At 41.7% G+C, this 16,974-nt stretch overlaps 1 protein-coding gene across 1 annotated transcript in view; it reads left to right on the forward strand.

Annotated features, from left to right (window-relative positions):
- Positions 1-16,974, forward strand: part of yeats2 (YEATS domain containing 2) — a 32,732-nt gene that overhangs the window by 9,932 nt on the left and 5,826 nt on the right. Inside the window, exons 12-25 of the mRNA XM_034702514.1 lie at positions 765-932; positions 3,830-3,921; positions 4,606-4,791; positions 4,910-5,138; positions 5,354-5,512; positions 7,726-7,859; positions 10,890-11,036; positions 11,407-11,598; positions 13,554-13,926; positions 14,010-14,144; positions 14,645-14,782; positions 15,024-15,162; positions 15,420-15,496; positions 15,585-15,664. Of these exons, the coding sequence (XP_034558405.1) occupies positions 765-932; positions 3,830-3,921; positions 4,606-4,791; positions 4,910-5,138; positions 5,354-5,512; positions 7,726-7,859; positions 10,890-11,036; positions 11,407-11,598; positions 13,554-13,926; positions 14,010-14,144; positions 14,645-14,782; positions 15,024-15,162; positions 15,420-15,496; positions 15,585-15,664 (2,249 nt within the window). The remainder of the gene's footprint in view (positions 1-764; positions 933-3,829; positions 3,922-4,605; positions 4,792-4,909; positions 5,139-5,353; positions 5,513-7,725; positions 7,860-10,889; positions 11,037-11,406; positions 11,599-13,553; positions 13,927-14,009; positions 14,145-14,644; positions 14,783-15,023; positions 15,163-15,419; positions 15,497-15,584; positions 15,665-16,974) is intronic.

Genomic DNA, 16,974 nt, shown 5'->3' on the forward strand with positions numbered 1-16,974 from the left:
GTCATTATTTCCTAATTTAAAACCGTGATAGATTTCTTTATAATCATGATGTTATTATTTCTTCTGGTACGTAATGATAGGAGCATACACAGTTAGCAGCAGCAGAGCCTCTCTCTCTTCTCTTTGCACATAGGCCAGTGGCATTGGGTTACAATAGTAACCAAACACGCTATGTCTGGCACTCTGAAGATTTCTTATTACTCTTAATTTTGCTGTCATACAGTTTAATTTAACAAAACAAAAACATATCTATATCAAATTGTAGTTATTTGATTCAAAACTAGGCTACACATTGTGTTTTTTAAAGCTACACATAAGCTCTACAAATCCAACCATGCTAAAAATGATGTTTAAAAAAGGCTAACGGTTCATTGATAAGTTGATATTAATTCAATTCTCGATGTAGTTCACAAAGAACAGGGGTTACATGTAAACACAAAATACACAAAAAGGAAAAAAGTGAAAGTGAACATCAAAAAATGACAGAAGAGACATAAACTGGTGCAGAATAATATAACAAAATCCAGGAGATTAAGTTTCTATGTTCAAAATTTCCCTGGCAGTGGGCCCTCAGATCCCACTTGTTATAATCTCCATGCTGGAGGAAGCCCGCTCAACCAAAACCAATTATTTATTGACATTTATTAAACATAATGAGCTCAGAGTGGAGTCCATGATTTGTGAACTTCAAATGTCTGTGCTTTGCCAATCACATCCCTAAAAGAGAATTCTTTAACTTAAAGTCATTGCAATCTCCCCCACAGGGTCTCCCATCTCCACTCCAAGCCACTCCCCGTTGCCCCGCACACCCACCACCTCCACCCCGGTCCACAGCAAGCAGAGCTCTTCGTCAGTCCTTAACAACCCTTACATCATCGTCGACAAGCCGGGCCAGGTGATCGGCATGGCTTCCTCATCCGCCGCCTCCACAGGTACTCCCACTCCCACTCGGTGTCAAAGTGCCGCTCAAAATCGGATGTGGACCTGCAGCAAAATCTAGAAGCAGTGTCTGAGCCGCCCACATAAAGATATAAAAATGGGTATCAGAAATGCACTCTGTAGCAAAAAAGATTATGAGCAATATGCCCCAGAGTCGTCTTTGTTTTTCATCCTTTTTTGTGTTATTTTTCCTCTTCTTTTATCCTCTTTTACCCTCTTTTTATTCATCTCTTAGTACTTTATCCAATCTGTTTTTTCATCTCTCTTTTGTTCATGTGTTGTGCTCATAAAGTCTGATGTGTGGCGAGCCAGCAGGATGGATACCGGATGATAGGTTACCATGGTGACAGAGCCGCTCTGCTTCACGGCCAGATTAGGAGCATTACACTCAACACTCAAATCAAGTTTTGTTTGCTTCTGTGCGAGTATGCCTCCATAAACAAGGTGTGCAATTATCCGGAAAAGATGGAGAACAAAGTGTGACTGTCGAGTGCGTCACCCTGTCATGAAGCAGAGTCATCTTCCATCACTGAGGCTGTTGTCTCACATCAGCAGCATCAGTTCATATTCCACTTAGACACTCTTTCCCACCTAGATTACTCACTCTCTCTCTCTCTCTCTCTCTCTCTCTATTAGCCACTCCCACACGTCCTGCTCAACAGCACAGCTTAACCAGATCTGGCTGCAGGGATGGAGTGCTGTTAAGCGATGTTTTATCAAACTGGATGAGGTGGATGTGGGTGTTGTGGCTGATTCACCAACTCAGGGATAAAACAAAATTTTAAGCAGTAGGTAAAGAATGAAACTTCAGCAGTGCTCAGCTGTGAGAGCAAAATCACAGCTGAAGCCAAATCTCTTCCTTTAACACCCACTCTGAGAATCCCTGGCAGGTAACAGTCACCTCACACATAAGTGGCATTAATGTCTGTGGAAAGGAAAGGAGCTGCAGTGAGCCAAACCAATTGTCATCTCCTCCATGGTGTGACTTAGGGCTATGTTCACACTGCAGGCAAAAGTGTCCCAAATCCGATTTTTGGGGTCAAGTGACCAGGTTAGATTTTTTAGAGGCAGTGTGAACACTCAAATCTGGTCCAAATCAGATTTTTTCAAATCAGATTTAGACCACTTCCAAATGTGGTCCTGAATCAGATACAGATCTGATTTTTTTCAATGCAACCTCAATGTGAACCATAGACTGTATAAAATATGGACGTAGGATCCGTGTTGCACCCATCTGTTTCTGAAGCACTGTTTTGAGGCCAATTGTCGGCGGCAGCCATATTGCTGTTGTTGAGTGATTGTGACGTAAAGAGGCGGGCTTTGAGCCTCCTAGCCAACAGCTACAGTGTTCCCGCCTGTCAATCAAGTCAGCTGTGACTCTCATTGGAAGACTCGTAATCTCAATATCTTTGAATTTGCAGTGTTAGAAAAAAATTCACCCCCTGTACAGTGTGAGCCGATCGAGAAATGAGCTATCCAGACTACACTCGTCTTTTGTACCAGGCTGTAAACATGTTTATTTCTGCTGTAGATCTGCTTTTTCCAGTTCATGTGTATGTGGTTTCCGGTACTTCCGGAGCCAGCCTCAAGCAGATCCTCGATGAACTGCAGCTTTTAACACTTCTGATTGGTCTCATATTTTTAGACCGGAGGTTTCCGCTTGGTGTGAACGGCCAAGGCGGATTTGATACTTTCACGTCACTTAATAGCGACACACGTCACAATTCTGCCTGGTGGTAGCCTTGTAAAAATGGAGGATAGCAACGCTGGACCGCCTCAATTGAGTGTCCTGTCGACGGAGTCTTGGGGAGAGCCGCTGACAGATGTAATTGAAAGTAGGGATGCACCGATCCGATCCTGGTATCAGATTTCGCCCAGATCTGACATAAAAAGCTAGATCGGATATCGGCGACCAGGGGCCGATATATAGTGCCGATTTTAATATCCCTCCTCCCTGCCACAGTTACAGGTCATTCTGTGGGAAACACTTTGGAAACACTACGTTGACCTATTTTTTATTTTCACATTTGAAACAGTTTTTCTATACAGAATATTTAATTCCTCTCATCCACTGCTGAGGTTTACAGCTGAATTGTAATATCTGTTGGTTATGAAGATTAGCTCACCAAACTGCTGGTACATATTTATAATCTCTTGAATAATGATGCTGTCAGTTTAAAAATGTTTGTTTTTGGGGGGGTTTTCAAAGTCAGAAAAGCCTGAAGTTGCCAAACATGATTCTATCCTCACATTAAGGAATAGCGATTGTAAAATCAATGCAGGGATCAGATCGGTTCAGTATCGGTACCGGCAGAAGCCCAGGTATCAGTATCAGTATCGGTATCTGTATCAGGACCTAAAAAGTAGGATCGGTGCATCCCTAATTGAAAGTTGCCCTCGACATCTGGAAGTTTTTAATACACTCCGTCTCTGTGAAACTATTAACGCTGCAAACCCATCACTCCTGACTCCGTGTCCGCATCCACATAGACCTTTCGATCGTATTTGCGGTCACAGCTCCGCAAAAAGCCGAAACAAGCAATTTGGCTCTCTTTTCCTTTATACTTGATTTCCTCCACACCTGGTCACTCATCCTCCGGCTCCCACTGCACAAAAACTTTGTAACAAAGGCCAAAATGCTGACTTCCTCCATGTTTACGTTTGTGAAACAGCTGCATGTGATGCCAGTGTTACTGTTCTTTTGTGCATGCGGGGCAGTTCGGAGCTGCAAACAGTTCACACTGGAATCAGATACAGGTCACATTATAGGTGGTAACGTGAACAGGCAAACAAAAAAAATCGGATCTGAGCAAAACATCAGAATTGAGCATTAAACCTTGCAGTGTGAACGTTTCCTTATTGTGTGTTTTTTGTGTACATTACTCCACAGGAAGCCCTTCAGCCAAACAGTCAGCTGCTCATGGCACTCGCTCCCCTGCCCCCAAAGTTCACACTGGCACCTTCCTCTCCTCTGGGGTGAAGGTGAGTTGAAGCATTACCCTCTTACACGCAATCTGATGACTTTAAGCATCTTTTTTTTTCACTGGTTTGTTCCCAACACTGGAAGGGTGGTCTCTCCCCGCTGTGGTATCTGTGTCTTTAACAAAGCACAGTGGTATTAATAGAAGGCCTGGGTGCTATCTTCAGCAGATGTGAGTGCCTTGGCAAGCGATTTAAATGGGACATCACTCTGAATATAGGAGGGGAGTGCGGAGAGAACTGGTTCTGTTTCACCTAATGTCAATACTGCGCTGTAAAATCCTGCAGCTTTCATGCTCGCATCATCCCATCATCATCGACGAAGAGAGAGAAATGATTTCACTCCAAATATCTGTTTGATCACACTGGTGTCCTCCATCTGCTGTAGTACTGAAAGGCAGCAAGGATAGAGGCAGATGGGAAACATAAAAACATCTCCTTGATGAATAAATGATGAAGATGATTTTATAGAATCTGTTTTGAGAAACAAATCTTGTCTTCTCTTCTCACTCCTTCACTGCCTGTAGCCTCTTGAAAGAAATGAAGAAAACAAGCTGTACAGGAGAATTCTGTCACATGAGATACTAAACTGCGAGTTTTTGATCTGAGTGTTATACTTGTTGATTTAAGGCAGTGTGTCCATCCTGTAACAATCCTTCTCTCCATGTGCGCACACTTCCTGTGTAGGTTATTATTAAGCAGGAGCCTGGGGAAGTCTCCACACAGCAGCAGCAGATGGTTTCCACAGTAACCAGCCAGCAGCAACCTGCCGCTACAGCAGCACACCAGTTTGTCGCAGTAAAAGGAGGTCACATGATCTCCATGTCAGCTCAGAAGCAGGCAGGAGGGTCCACAGGGGCCACAACTGGCAAGGTCTGGCTTGCATTCACACACGCATACACATTAACTACTCCATGTTGATTTGATACACACTTGGTGTGTGTCATCAAAAGTCACAGTTGTCCAGAAACTACATTTCTCTCTTTTACAGATGTTAGGCATTCCCGTTAGCTCCACGCTCCAGTCTGCGGTCAAACAGGTGGCCATCAGCAGTGGACAGATTCTGGTTGCAAAGGGAAACCCTTCTGTGTCAAAGGTGATGAGTGGAAAGCAGGTTTTGGCTCAGGGGGTTGCCAAAGCCATTGTCAGCGGCGCTGGCGGCATATCTGGTCAGCAGGCGACTGGAAAGGCGGCCGGTGGTTCAAGCGGCAAGAGTGGAGGTTAGAGTTCACTCATAAGTTCACATCGTGCTCAAGTTTAAAGGAAACTTCTTTTTGCAAGTTTCTGACGTGACTTCAGAGTCTGTCGTGTACATGAGCTTGACTCTAGGCTAGATTTATTTAAGTATTGAGGTTAAGCCAAGCAGAATGTTTACATTTTTCATTAAATCTCAGCAATGGCTGATTATTTATTCTCTTTATCTGTATGTTTTTAGTGATGGCTACACTTCAGCTGCCCGCCAACAACCTGGCCAATTTGGCTAATTTGCCTCCAGGCACCAAGCTCTACTTGACCACCAACAGCAAGAACCCCTCTGGGAAGGGGAAGCTGCTTCTCATCCCGCAGGGAGCTATCCTGCGAGCCTCCAGTGCAAGTGAGACCACTACATCCTTTATTAATTATTTTAAATGCAGATAAAGCAGCTTGGTTTATTAATACTTCACACAATCTAACACACTTTGCATGCCTTTTGTACTCAGCAGACACATTGTCAACCAAAAGGTCAAAACTCCCCTGTGTAGCAACGTTATGGCTACAAACAACAATGTGAACCTTTTGAAACCTGCCACTTTACACCAATGCAACTAGCTGAGAGAGTGTATAGTTTCAAAAGCAACCTGTTCTTCAGGGCTATTATTGAGCAGATTTAAATTTACAGTCGGAAAATATGACAGAGGATAGTAATAGGATACTTCAGGTGCATTTCTAGTAATGTGGGAATGCATAAGAAGATAGTAATAATGATGGCAATAATACAAAACAAATAAACGTCAACAATCTGTAGGAAGGGTGTTTTGTTTGTTAACCTTGTTTTATAGTGGGGTGGTGGTTTGGCTCAGCGGTTGAGCTGTGTGCTCGATGCGCAGAGGCTGTAGACCTGTAGGTTGGTGACCTGGAATCAGGTCTATCATCTGTTTTAAAGGCATCATAAGCCCCACAATAATCTCTTATAGAAATACATACTTTTGGATAAAATTCAAGGATTGTGTCACTCAGAAATATCTGTTCTTGAATCAAATTGGTGAGGTGATCCTCTCCGTCTCGCCCACCATTTCTACAAGCCAACTATCTGTCTTCACAATGAACTGATTTTGTTTAAAAAGGCTGAAAGTCACTGACACCTGGACTAAATAGTTCACAGGTGCACAAGTGTGGTGTGTTAACACCGCTGCAACATTTTTCTGCAACACTTATTGAGTCTTAGTAGAAGAGTACGTTTTGTGGATACATAGAGATCATACTCCTCAAACTTAAATCTGAGAATGTTCAGCACTATATTTCATTGCAATAATTGTTATTTATTTATTTTTCCAAAGACCTTTTTTCTTTTATAACATGTTTTTATTGAACTTTTTCAATACAGACACATAATAAAGCAAACAATCAGAAATTGTCAAAAGGGAAGCTTATGCACATATAGAAGAGATCATATTAGTGGACAGTGTCCGTTTTACACTTCCTCATAGTGACAGCATTGAAAACATAAAAATAAACAGAGCAATAAAAACAATACAAAGACAACCTAACCAAACACACAAAAAAGAACAAGAAAAAAAGAAAGGAATTCAAATATCTTTTTATTTAAATGTTTACACATTACAAACAAAAGATAAATGTAAACAATTCAAGTTAGTGATGTTTTTGTATAAGAAACACAATAAGTAAATGTATGAAAAAAAAGCCAATAATAATATGTGATAATAATTTGAATAAAAGATTGATAAATACTTAAGCAGAAAAATTAAGAATAGTGAAACTATGATATGATAAATACGTTAATATCAAAAAATAAATAATTGGAAAAAGCAAAAGAGCAAAATATATAAAAATAAAAATATATACATACATACATACATACATACATACATACATACATGCATGCATGCATGCATGCATGCATGCATACATACATACATACATACATACATACATACATACATACATACATACATACATACATACATACATACATACATACATACATACATACATATGCATGCATAATTTATATTTGTATGAATTCTATTTTGTGTCCTTGTGCTTCTCATGCAACTTAGGGACTGGTTTGGCTCTGACTGACACTGATACATGAGTGTGCAGGTGACTCAGAATCCAGGGTCAGTGCCCCAGCCAGATAGCTTTTGCCCTGACATTTCCTCCCCGCCTGCAGTAGTAGACGGCTGTATTAAAAATGTCAACGCTCTTGGCTCATCATAAAGTTTTGGGAATGAAAAGAGACCCACTGCTGAAGTGACTTACAGATGTTGTCTGCTGCTTTACCTCCAGGACAGTGAGTCAGTCAGAGTCCTCTATTTCCTCCTTGCAGTTTATTTGATGCGTACTGCAAGTCTCAGCTCCTCATGAAGCATGCTATTTAAATTCAGATGAGATAAATTTAGCAGCACCCCATTCTTTATCCACAAATTTCACACCAGTAAACCAACGTCACACTGTGTCGCCATGCATAGTAAAATACACTATTTTAAACTCTCTTGAATGGACAGATTAGCTGTGATGTGATGTAAAGAATAACAGGATTGTTTTAATGTTTTGAGACCGATGCGAATTCTGCTGTCTGTAATTTAGGTCAGCAGTCCCAGAGCAGCTCGTCAGCAGGCGCTGGGGGCTCCCAGACCTCCTCCTCTTCTTCCTCTTCCTCTTCCAGCAGTCTGCCTTCCAACCTCTCCTACACATCTTATATCCTCAAGCAGACCCCACAGGTGGGTAGAAACACTTTTACATTGTAACAGATACATTTAGAGACATTCATACTCTACTATAAGTGTTTCTCTTTGATCTCTCGTGTTTCATTGTGAATCACAATTTTCTCTCACATATATATTCTGCAGCATATTTGAAGCATTGCATCATATGCTGGATCAAAGCGTCACGTTGTCTTTTATGTGCATAAAAAAATACATTTTAGATTTTATTCCCGTATGGCATGAACAAAGTTGCAAGCTCAGTATGCAAATGTGGTTTCTTCTCCTCCTCAAGTGACTCAGTTTTTTGTATTCCAGCAGAGGTAGAGCCTGGTGTGTTCTTAATTAGATACATTCATTACAGCATTGATCCTGCAGTCACTTAAAGAACAGTGCTGTCTGTGCATTTAGCTCACAGTATACAATGGAGTTGTCTGCAGAGTTTAACACCTTTTATTTAAGTATAGATCTGGAATGTGTAATCTTTAAGTTATCAGTCTATGAGTTAAATAACATCTTTAGTGTTTTTCCCCACAGAGCTTTGAAATATGAAATGGATAATGTATAGTGAACGGGTCTTGCTCACCCTGTCAGAATTTTAACGTGCATAACCACCTGTTCACTATACATTAGTAAAAATAGATAATATTAATTAAAATATTAATTTAATGGTATTTAATTGATTTACTATTTTTTTATTCTGCTAAAAAATAAATTCCACAGTCGGTGATGCTTCTATGGCAACAGATTCTGATCAGCCTATTTACTGGACCAATTATCGTTAAGCTGAACATTTCAATTTACAGTTAAGTTCATACATTAGCCCGCTCATTTGTCAGTATTCTCATTAAACTGAACACTTCAATTAAAAGTGAAGTTAGAAAAAGTTAACAGGGCTTCTGCAGGAATATTAATAGAGCAATAATTATTTCTGTCCTCATTCAGTTCTCCTTCTCAGGGCTTTGTAATTAACACAACTCAGCAAGACTGAGTCATTAAAGAGGTGACAAGAGTGTCCATTTTTCACCTAGGAAATATCACTAAGATTAGATCAATCCTCACTTCACTGGTTGCCTGTTCATGCCAGAGCAGATTTCAAAGTGTTACTGTTGACTTTTAAAATTGTACATGGCTCTGCACCCTCTTACCTCATCGACCTGGTGGACCCATATGTGCCTGCTCGGGCACTTCGCTTTCAGGGGACAAGGCTTTTAAGTGTCCCTTAGGTCCGTAAAAAGACTTTGGGTCAGCGGGCCTTTTCATTCCGTGCACCCACTCTATAGAACAGTCTCCCTGCTGGCATTAGATTATCATGTTCAGTGGATGTATTTAAAGCAAAGCTGAAGACCCACCTGTTTACTGTTGTTTCCGGCTGATGTTGTTTAATGCAAATGTCACAACTTTTAACGCTGTTGCTATATCACTCCTGCTTACAGTTTAAGTTACTTAGGCAGCTTAGAGATGCACTCACCAGCTCTGCTATCATTGGCTGGATTTCAAGGCAGATTTTTTCTTCCCCTTTCCCTGTCAGAGATGTCAGAGGACCCAGTGGCTCCTCAGGTTGTTTTCACATCTATTCCAGAAACTGTCATATTATATTGAGACAGACATTGAGACAGCCTGAGACAGAAACTAACATTTTTGCCACAGTGCCTACAGGCAGAGGTGCATCTTGTCCTCAATACATATTGATTTGATAGGTGATGAGGTTGTTTCTGCTGCCCCTTCTGTTGTGAAAATTAATGATATTGTTGGGATTTGACCAATCAGAATCAGGAATTTGACACAGCCAGGTAATGAGTAAGAAAACGTGTTCATCTCCTGCTCCATGCACTCACACACACACACACACACACACACACTGGTAAACAACTGCACAGGCTTCGATGTACCACATTCCTAACAGGATAATTAACTTCAAAGATTGATAGTTGTGTTTTTTGTGAGGTATTGGGATCACAAAAGGTGGAAAAATGTATTTACAGTATTTCTCAATTGCTAAAACACATTTCTTGACATCCACCACGCTTTTCTCAACACTATAAGCACAAAACCCAATTTTCAAACTACATTCATCAGACCTCTGACTCTTCCTGCAAAACCAAACAATGTTGTCAGATCATACCCCAAGTCAATCAAAATTAAAAACAATACTGAGCAGTCATTAGACACTACGTCAAAAAACTGAAAACACAAAGCTCAGGACATGAAGCTGTAGAAATAATGTTTATTGTTTACAGTAGGCTAAATTAATTTTGGAAAAACAAAAAGATTGTCCTTTGAATTTAGCACCTGTATACAGTTAAAATAAAGTGACAACAAATATAAAAGAGAAAAGAACGTAGTCTATCACAGTAGCTCGGATTTCATCAGAAGTTACTGTTATTTGTCTTTCTCGATTTCGCTCCCCTCCTCTTCATTCTCTTCCTCCTCGACCACCTCTTACACACTCTTCCTCTGCCTCTCAGATTATTTCTGTCCATTGTACAACCTTCAACAACCAGTGCTCTCTGAACTGGCTTATATTGGTTTCCTCACATCATTAGTCACAAGTGTGATCCGTTTTGAGTGGTTGTGTTTAAGCTGTGACACCTGTGCTTCAAATGTGTTTAACTTTTGCTGCCTGTGCATTACCATTATGCAACACAAGTGCATCCCAGTGCAACATGTGTTTTAGTGAGTGAGAATGTGTTTGCAAGTTGTGTCTAACAGGTGAAAAGTGCTTATGGTTTTGCCAAAAGAGTGAATGATTCAATACATGGGTTCAGGCCGCTAAGAATTTGGTTCAGTTTAGTGTTTTAGAAATTGAGAAATACTGTAAACCAGACACATTGATTTTTTTTAATCCTCATATCTCACATGTCATGAAAATGTGACATCAAGTCCCTCACAGCATAATATTGGTCACATTTTAATCTCAGTTTACAGATGGGAGTGCAGCATCCCACTATTCTCACTTGTTACTTACGATGGTTGGCTTATTCAGCTTGATTTAGATAATGTTGGATTTCTACCTTAAACCTAATCTTGCTTGTCCATGTCACACAGGGAACATTCCTGGTTGGCCAACCAGCTGCAGGTTCAGGAAAGCAAGGAGCCTCCAGTTCAGCCAGTCACACAGCATCATCCTCAGCAAATGTCTCTCAGCAGGCCATCCGGGTGACGGCTGGACAGAAGGCGGCCATCCTGGCTCAGGTCAGTATGAGTAAAGAGGCTGGGCTTGAGTTTTGTAGTCACTATTGACATTTGTGTTCCTCCGATGATTGCACTTTTAGCCTAGTTTTTAAACAGTTACAGCCAGAAGCACTGCCTGGTAGAACCTCCTATTGCTTGTCATGTTATACTGTATAAATGAGAATCTCCCTAGACGATGACTAACACACTTAAAACCAGATTTTTTTTCCCTTTTCTTGAACCTTGTATGCTATTATGCTTCAAGTTCTGTTCTGACCTCATTGAAAGATGAATTAACAGACAGTATTTATTGCTGTTCTAATTGGTAAATAAACACCTTTCCCTTAGTTTTACACCTTACATTGAACTATATGATGTCTTTGATTGACAGGTGGTGGGCGGCTCCCAAGGAGCCCAGGTGAAGTTGTCTGATGGCTCGGTTAAGACGGTCACGGCAGCTGCAGCAGGTCACTTGTCCAAGCCAGGAACGACCACGTTGAGGATGACAGGCGGAGTCATCACAGCTGCCAGCTCCACCCCGAGCTCTGTGAGCGCTGCAGCAGGTGCAGCCAGCCAACAGCAGGCGAGTTTACCTGCATTTACAGTTTGATTTTATGATTTGATTGTCTTGATTTGCATTGTTTTAACACCTCTAGTTCTATGAGGTAAATCTATTAATTTGCTGCTGCACTATGAATGCATGATAAACATGGCTGATACAGTGTGAGTGCAGTAAAAAGGTCAGTATTCTATTAGTCTGAAAAACAGCGTTTGGTATTTAAGTGTGTGAGAGAAGAAGCCCTGAGCAGTTCCCCATTACTGGTCTGTGTTTGGATGAGTACAGCTTCAGAGTCATCGGCCCAGCCTCATTAACTCCAGACACAGAAAAAAGACTTCCTAGAGGTTTGAACTGGCAAAAACAAATATGCTTACAGTGTGTAAAAGAGAAAAACACATAGCTGCTCAAGAGATGTTAAAACTAACAATAGAGAAATAGCTTGCTGCATTTACTGTTGTAGAAAAGCCTCCTATGCAGGACTGTTAATCGTATAATTAGGACTGTCTGTGAGGGAACTCTTTTGTCTTGGAGAATTCCATAAAACCAGTGACCTGATTGACACATCCCACTGTGAGAGCTGCAGGGAAAACAAACTGGACTAGAGCAAGGAAATCACAGTTCACAAAAAACTAAAGTCCTCCCACATTTCATTTCAGTTTTCAGCACTCTATCTCCTCTCTAAACGCCAGTGTGTGTTTGTAGATGTGTTTGTTACAGTGATAAATGCCCTATCATGAACACACTCACTGTCATGTAAAGGTTTTTTTTGTTTTTAACGGGGTTGCATAAGGCACTCTTAAAAAGGGAGTTGCTGCACAACTAAATTGGGAAGCTAACTGGGAATTTAATGGAAAGGTATCATATCCCATCATAAATATTTGTTTTGTTATGAGCAGACATCCATCCAAAATAATACAATTAAAACAGATTTATTTGTAAGTAGAACTTTATCAAGTGTTAAATATTTTATTGAACAATCAATTATTTCATTGAAGAACAAAAACTTGAATGTTGAGTTATATATTACTCATCCCTCTGACCTGACCCATTCATGAATTAACAAAAATGTAATCCCAACAAAGTCCCATTCAAAATGTTAAATGAAAAGTGCATGTAGGGGGCGTGGTCTCAATAGCCCTGCAGTAAGCAGTGTGCTATGTGCATGTGATTGAGGAATAACATATATATTCAACTGTACTTGCATGAAATCTGGTTGTTTCAGTCAGGATTATGCTAAAATATATTTTCCCCAACTATATTCAAGTTCCCTATTAAGAGCCAACCTTCAATTTAGTAAATTCCTGGTTTATTCCCGTTTATTCCCATAAATTCTGTTAATTCCCATGGAAAGTTTCCAACTTTGAAAATTCATGGAATTTTGCAACCCTATACCTGATATCAAATGAAACAGATTTATTGAAATTATATTTCTCACAGAAAATCTTCATAATGAGTGATACAGAAGACAAAAGGATGAGATGTTTTGTCCGGGAACACTGCTTACACATACGCAGGACAAGATCAGCATCCCTTTGTCTGCAGGGGTAGTAGGGTCAAATTGGCACAAAAAGAAATGTGTTAACAGCAGCTTTAAAATCATCTTAATTACATGGTAAAGACAGCCCTGTCTGCAATTGGAACTTCACCTGGATTCTCAATTGAAAAGTCTGAGCTGATCAGTATCTCCTGTGGGTAATAGACTTGTTATTGTCGAGTATCTTATACAGCCGGTTTAAGAAAACCGAACTATCCCTTTAACGAGAAAGAAGGAAAGATGTGAAGTTAGAAAATGTATTTTCTATGGCTTTTCTTGAAGTACATAGATTATTGAAATTTGACACAACCTTAACAGAATATCAAAAGTTAGTTGGAGCTCTGGTCATACTTGGCTAGCATCTTCTCAGTCTGTCTTGTACTCCTCACAGTGTTTCTGTCGAATTGCTGGGTGCCATCCGTGTCTCTCTGTGTGCTCTGTGCAGGCTGCAGACTCTGGTAAACCATCCTCCCAGCACCACTCTCTCCTGGTGGCAGCAAACCAAGCGGCGGTAATTAATGCAGCGAAGAGTGCCAGTGCGGCCGCTGGAGGCAGCCTGTCAAAGTCAGCGGTGGCCACCCTGGTGAAGGGTGCTGGCAACGCCGCCACACTGACAAAGAGCGCCGCGGGTTCAACCGGAGCTGTGGTTACAGTCGCCAAGGGCGTTACCAACATGCCCGTCATCAGCATGTCTAAGGGTGCAGGGGCGGGGTCTGTGGTGGGTGTGCCCAAGAGTGGCGGCACATCATTGGTCACTGGAGCTTCATTGGTTAGCAGTGTGGCAGCAGGAGGAGGGAAGACAGGTGCAACACTCTCAGGTATGCAGAAAAGAAATTCAGTGTTTTGAAAGATTTGTTTAAGTCCAGCCACACACACTTCTCCTCATCTGTATTGTGTTCAGGTATGCTGAAGATCCACTCAGGAGGTTCCAGCTCCCAGCAGACCGTCCTCACCATCCCCGCCAACCAGCTGAAGCAGCTGGGGGTCGGCACGGGATCTGGAGGGCTGCAGACCATCCTCATGCCAGTTGGGAAAGGTGAATACACCTGAGACGGTGCAAAAAATCCGCCTCATCATTCAGCTCATTTGAAGTCTTATTTCATGACCTATAAAAATGTGTGCATTCCAGAAAAGAAAACAACTCGAGCTAAAAATGTAAACCGCGTCACGGAGTAGATAAAAGGCAGCAGAAAGAGCATTTGAATAAAACATGAGGGAGCACTGACATTGATCGCTTTGTTGCTGCACTACATTTCTTTACTTCAAGACTCGGGAGAACAAATGGTGAAATAAAGCATGTTGTTTGAAAAGTGTGAGATTATAGTAGATTTACTGAGTTTGTCCTCCTGAAGTTGGATTTCACCATGTCTCCATTTATCTGAGACTGAAGCTCCAACATGCTTTAGATTCTCCTCTGTTCTCCTAACTCATCTTCCTGCCCTACCATTTTTCATCTTACTGTTAAGCCCATTTACCTAATGGGCCATTGATCCATCCTGTGTGTGTGTGTTTGTGTGTGTTTTCTTCTGTGTATAGTGGTGTCTAAAGGCCCAGTCTCCAGCACTGCTTCCCCTTCCTCCTCCTCCTCCATCATCCCTGGAGTGGCTGGAGCTGGAGCCTCCCAGAGTCCCGTCGGCCACGCGTCCCCCTCCCTTGCCCTGCCTCTGGCACAAGGTGAGAGGGGTCCACACCCACTCTGCCCTCTCTCCTCTCTTCTCTCACTTCTGGCTTTTCTTCCCCCAAATCCATGTTCTCTCATTCAGTCCCAAGTGTCTAACTGATGTGACAAAATGCTGAGTTTAAAGAACATTTACACAAAGTCTATTTCAGCCTCATACTACTAATGTGGATTTGTTGACACAAATCTCTCTCCATCTCTCTCTCTCTCTCTTTCTTTCTCTCTCTGCTGCCACAGTAAAAACAGAGCCAGGTGCTGGCACAGCTGTCACAGCTGGTCCGTCGCCCCCGGTGTCCGCTCCTGCCCATGTGGCTTCTGCAGCTACCACTGTTAAGCAGGAGCAAGGAGCAGACAACACTGCACATGACCTCATCAAGTAAGTCAGAGAACAAACACCTGACTCTTTACCTTGTAGCTCTTAAACTGAGAAGAGAGATTGTTTATTGTCTGTTTAAAGGAAAAGTATGAGTGAGGAAACAGATTTCAGCAGTGTTTTTAGATTTCATTTGTCTTTCTAAATCGTTAGCATCTCCATTTTTAAGTTGCAGATTCATTTTTTTAAAGCTGCCACATAATCCAAGGCTTTATCACATTTTCTGTAAGTATACCTGATGTTTGTGTTTGCCTCCTCAGCACTGAGCACATAGAGACCATGATGCAGCTACTAACGGCTGTGGTTAAGAAGTTCCCTCTGATTGTGCCAGAAAAGAGTGAGTGAGCTTAGCTGGAATACCTGCTCCGTTTTAAAAATGCTAATCCAATGTGATTTTTAATTCTCTGTTTGTCCGTTTTGTTCAGCTGAAGACTCCCATCCATTCTGTGCCTCTTCAACAGAACAGTATTATTCCTGGAATATTGGAAAGCGCAGAGCATCTGAGGTGACTTTTTTTGTTGTGTGCACAAATGATGTTGAATGCTGTTCAATATCTACACCTTTGAGCGATTATTAAGCCTCAATGGAGTCAAAGTGTGGACAGAACAGCCGAGAGGACTGCTTTAAAGAACAAACAGGAATGCAAATATACATAACCATATTTAATTCATTAATGCAAGTTGAAGCTGCAACCATTAGTTGAAAGGAAATCATGCAGAAACTATTTTCACATTATTAGTTGAAGGGATTTTATTGGTTTTGGTTGAGTAAGTGAAACTAAAGAGGAGGGGGATCTGGAGTTTTCAGTACAGTTTTTCAGACTTAATACTTGCCGGCTGGATTACTATAATGGAGTCCTGTTCGGGGTACCCAGCAATGCCCTGGACAGGCTCCAATACGTGCAGAACTCAGCTTCTAGGGTTCTCACACACACCAAGCCCTGGCAGCACATCACCCCCACTCTCATTCACCTCCACTGGCTCCCTGTAAAGTACCGCACCACCATGCCCTTGCCCCCCAATACCTGGCTGACCTCATCCACCGACACACTCCATCCTGGAACATCCGGTCTTCGGACCTGGGTCTCCTCTCTATCCCCCGGACTAAGGCCTTTACCCGTTAGATAGTGTTATCCCCACCTACCCCCCAGACCCCCTACCTGACCCTGTGAAGCGACCTTGGGTTTCTTGAAAGGTGCTTTATAAATACCAGTTATTATTATTATTATTATTAAGAGAAAAACCCACACTTATTTAATAGGTTAATCAATAATTAAAGAATGCCAACTTGAATATTTAGATGTTCATCCGACATGAATCAAAAGGTACTGATTGTGTTTCTTAAAGAATAAGTCCAGGATTAAGTTTCACATTACCCACACTCCCCTGCGTTGCATGCAGAGAAATCACCTTCAATAAAGGTTTAATGTAACACTGTTTACATCTCCAAGCGAAACCAGCCGCTCACTAACAGTTGCCCTCCAGGTTCCAGAGCGAGGGCGTCTTCAGTGCCAGTGATAATTTGCATTGTTTGCAGTTTTCTTCACTGTGTAATCTGTCTTGGTGCTCCGTGCTGGACGCCTGACTCAGCAAGCTTTCTGCTTGCATCATGTCTTCCCATCTATCTGGTCAGATGTGTATCTCTGCCTGAATGTCTCCTCTCATCTCTCCTTAATGTGTTCATCAATAGCTCATACAGACCGGCCCATGTCCTTGCTGCCTGTGCTCCTTTTTTCCACGGCTGTAAAAGGCTCTTAGATGAGCCCAGACGAGGATATTTATATCCACCGGTCACTCATTTACGCAGGGGGACAGA

The sequence above is a fragment of the Notolabrus celidotus genome, chromosome 15 (genome assembly GCF_009762535.1).
Source record: "Notolabrus celidotus isolate fNotCel1 chromosome 15, fNotCel1.pri, whole genome shotgun sequence".
NCBI classification, from domain to species: Eukaryota; Metazoa; Chordata; class Actinopteri; order Labriformes; family Labridae; genus Notolabrus; species Notolabrus celidotus.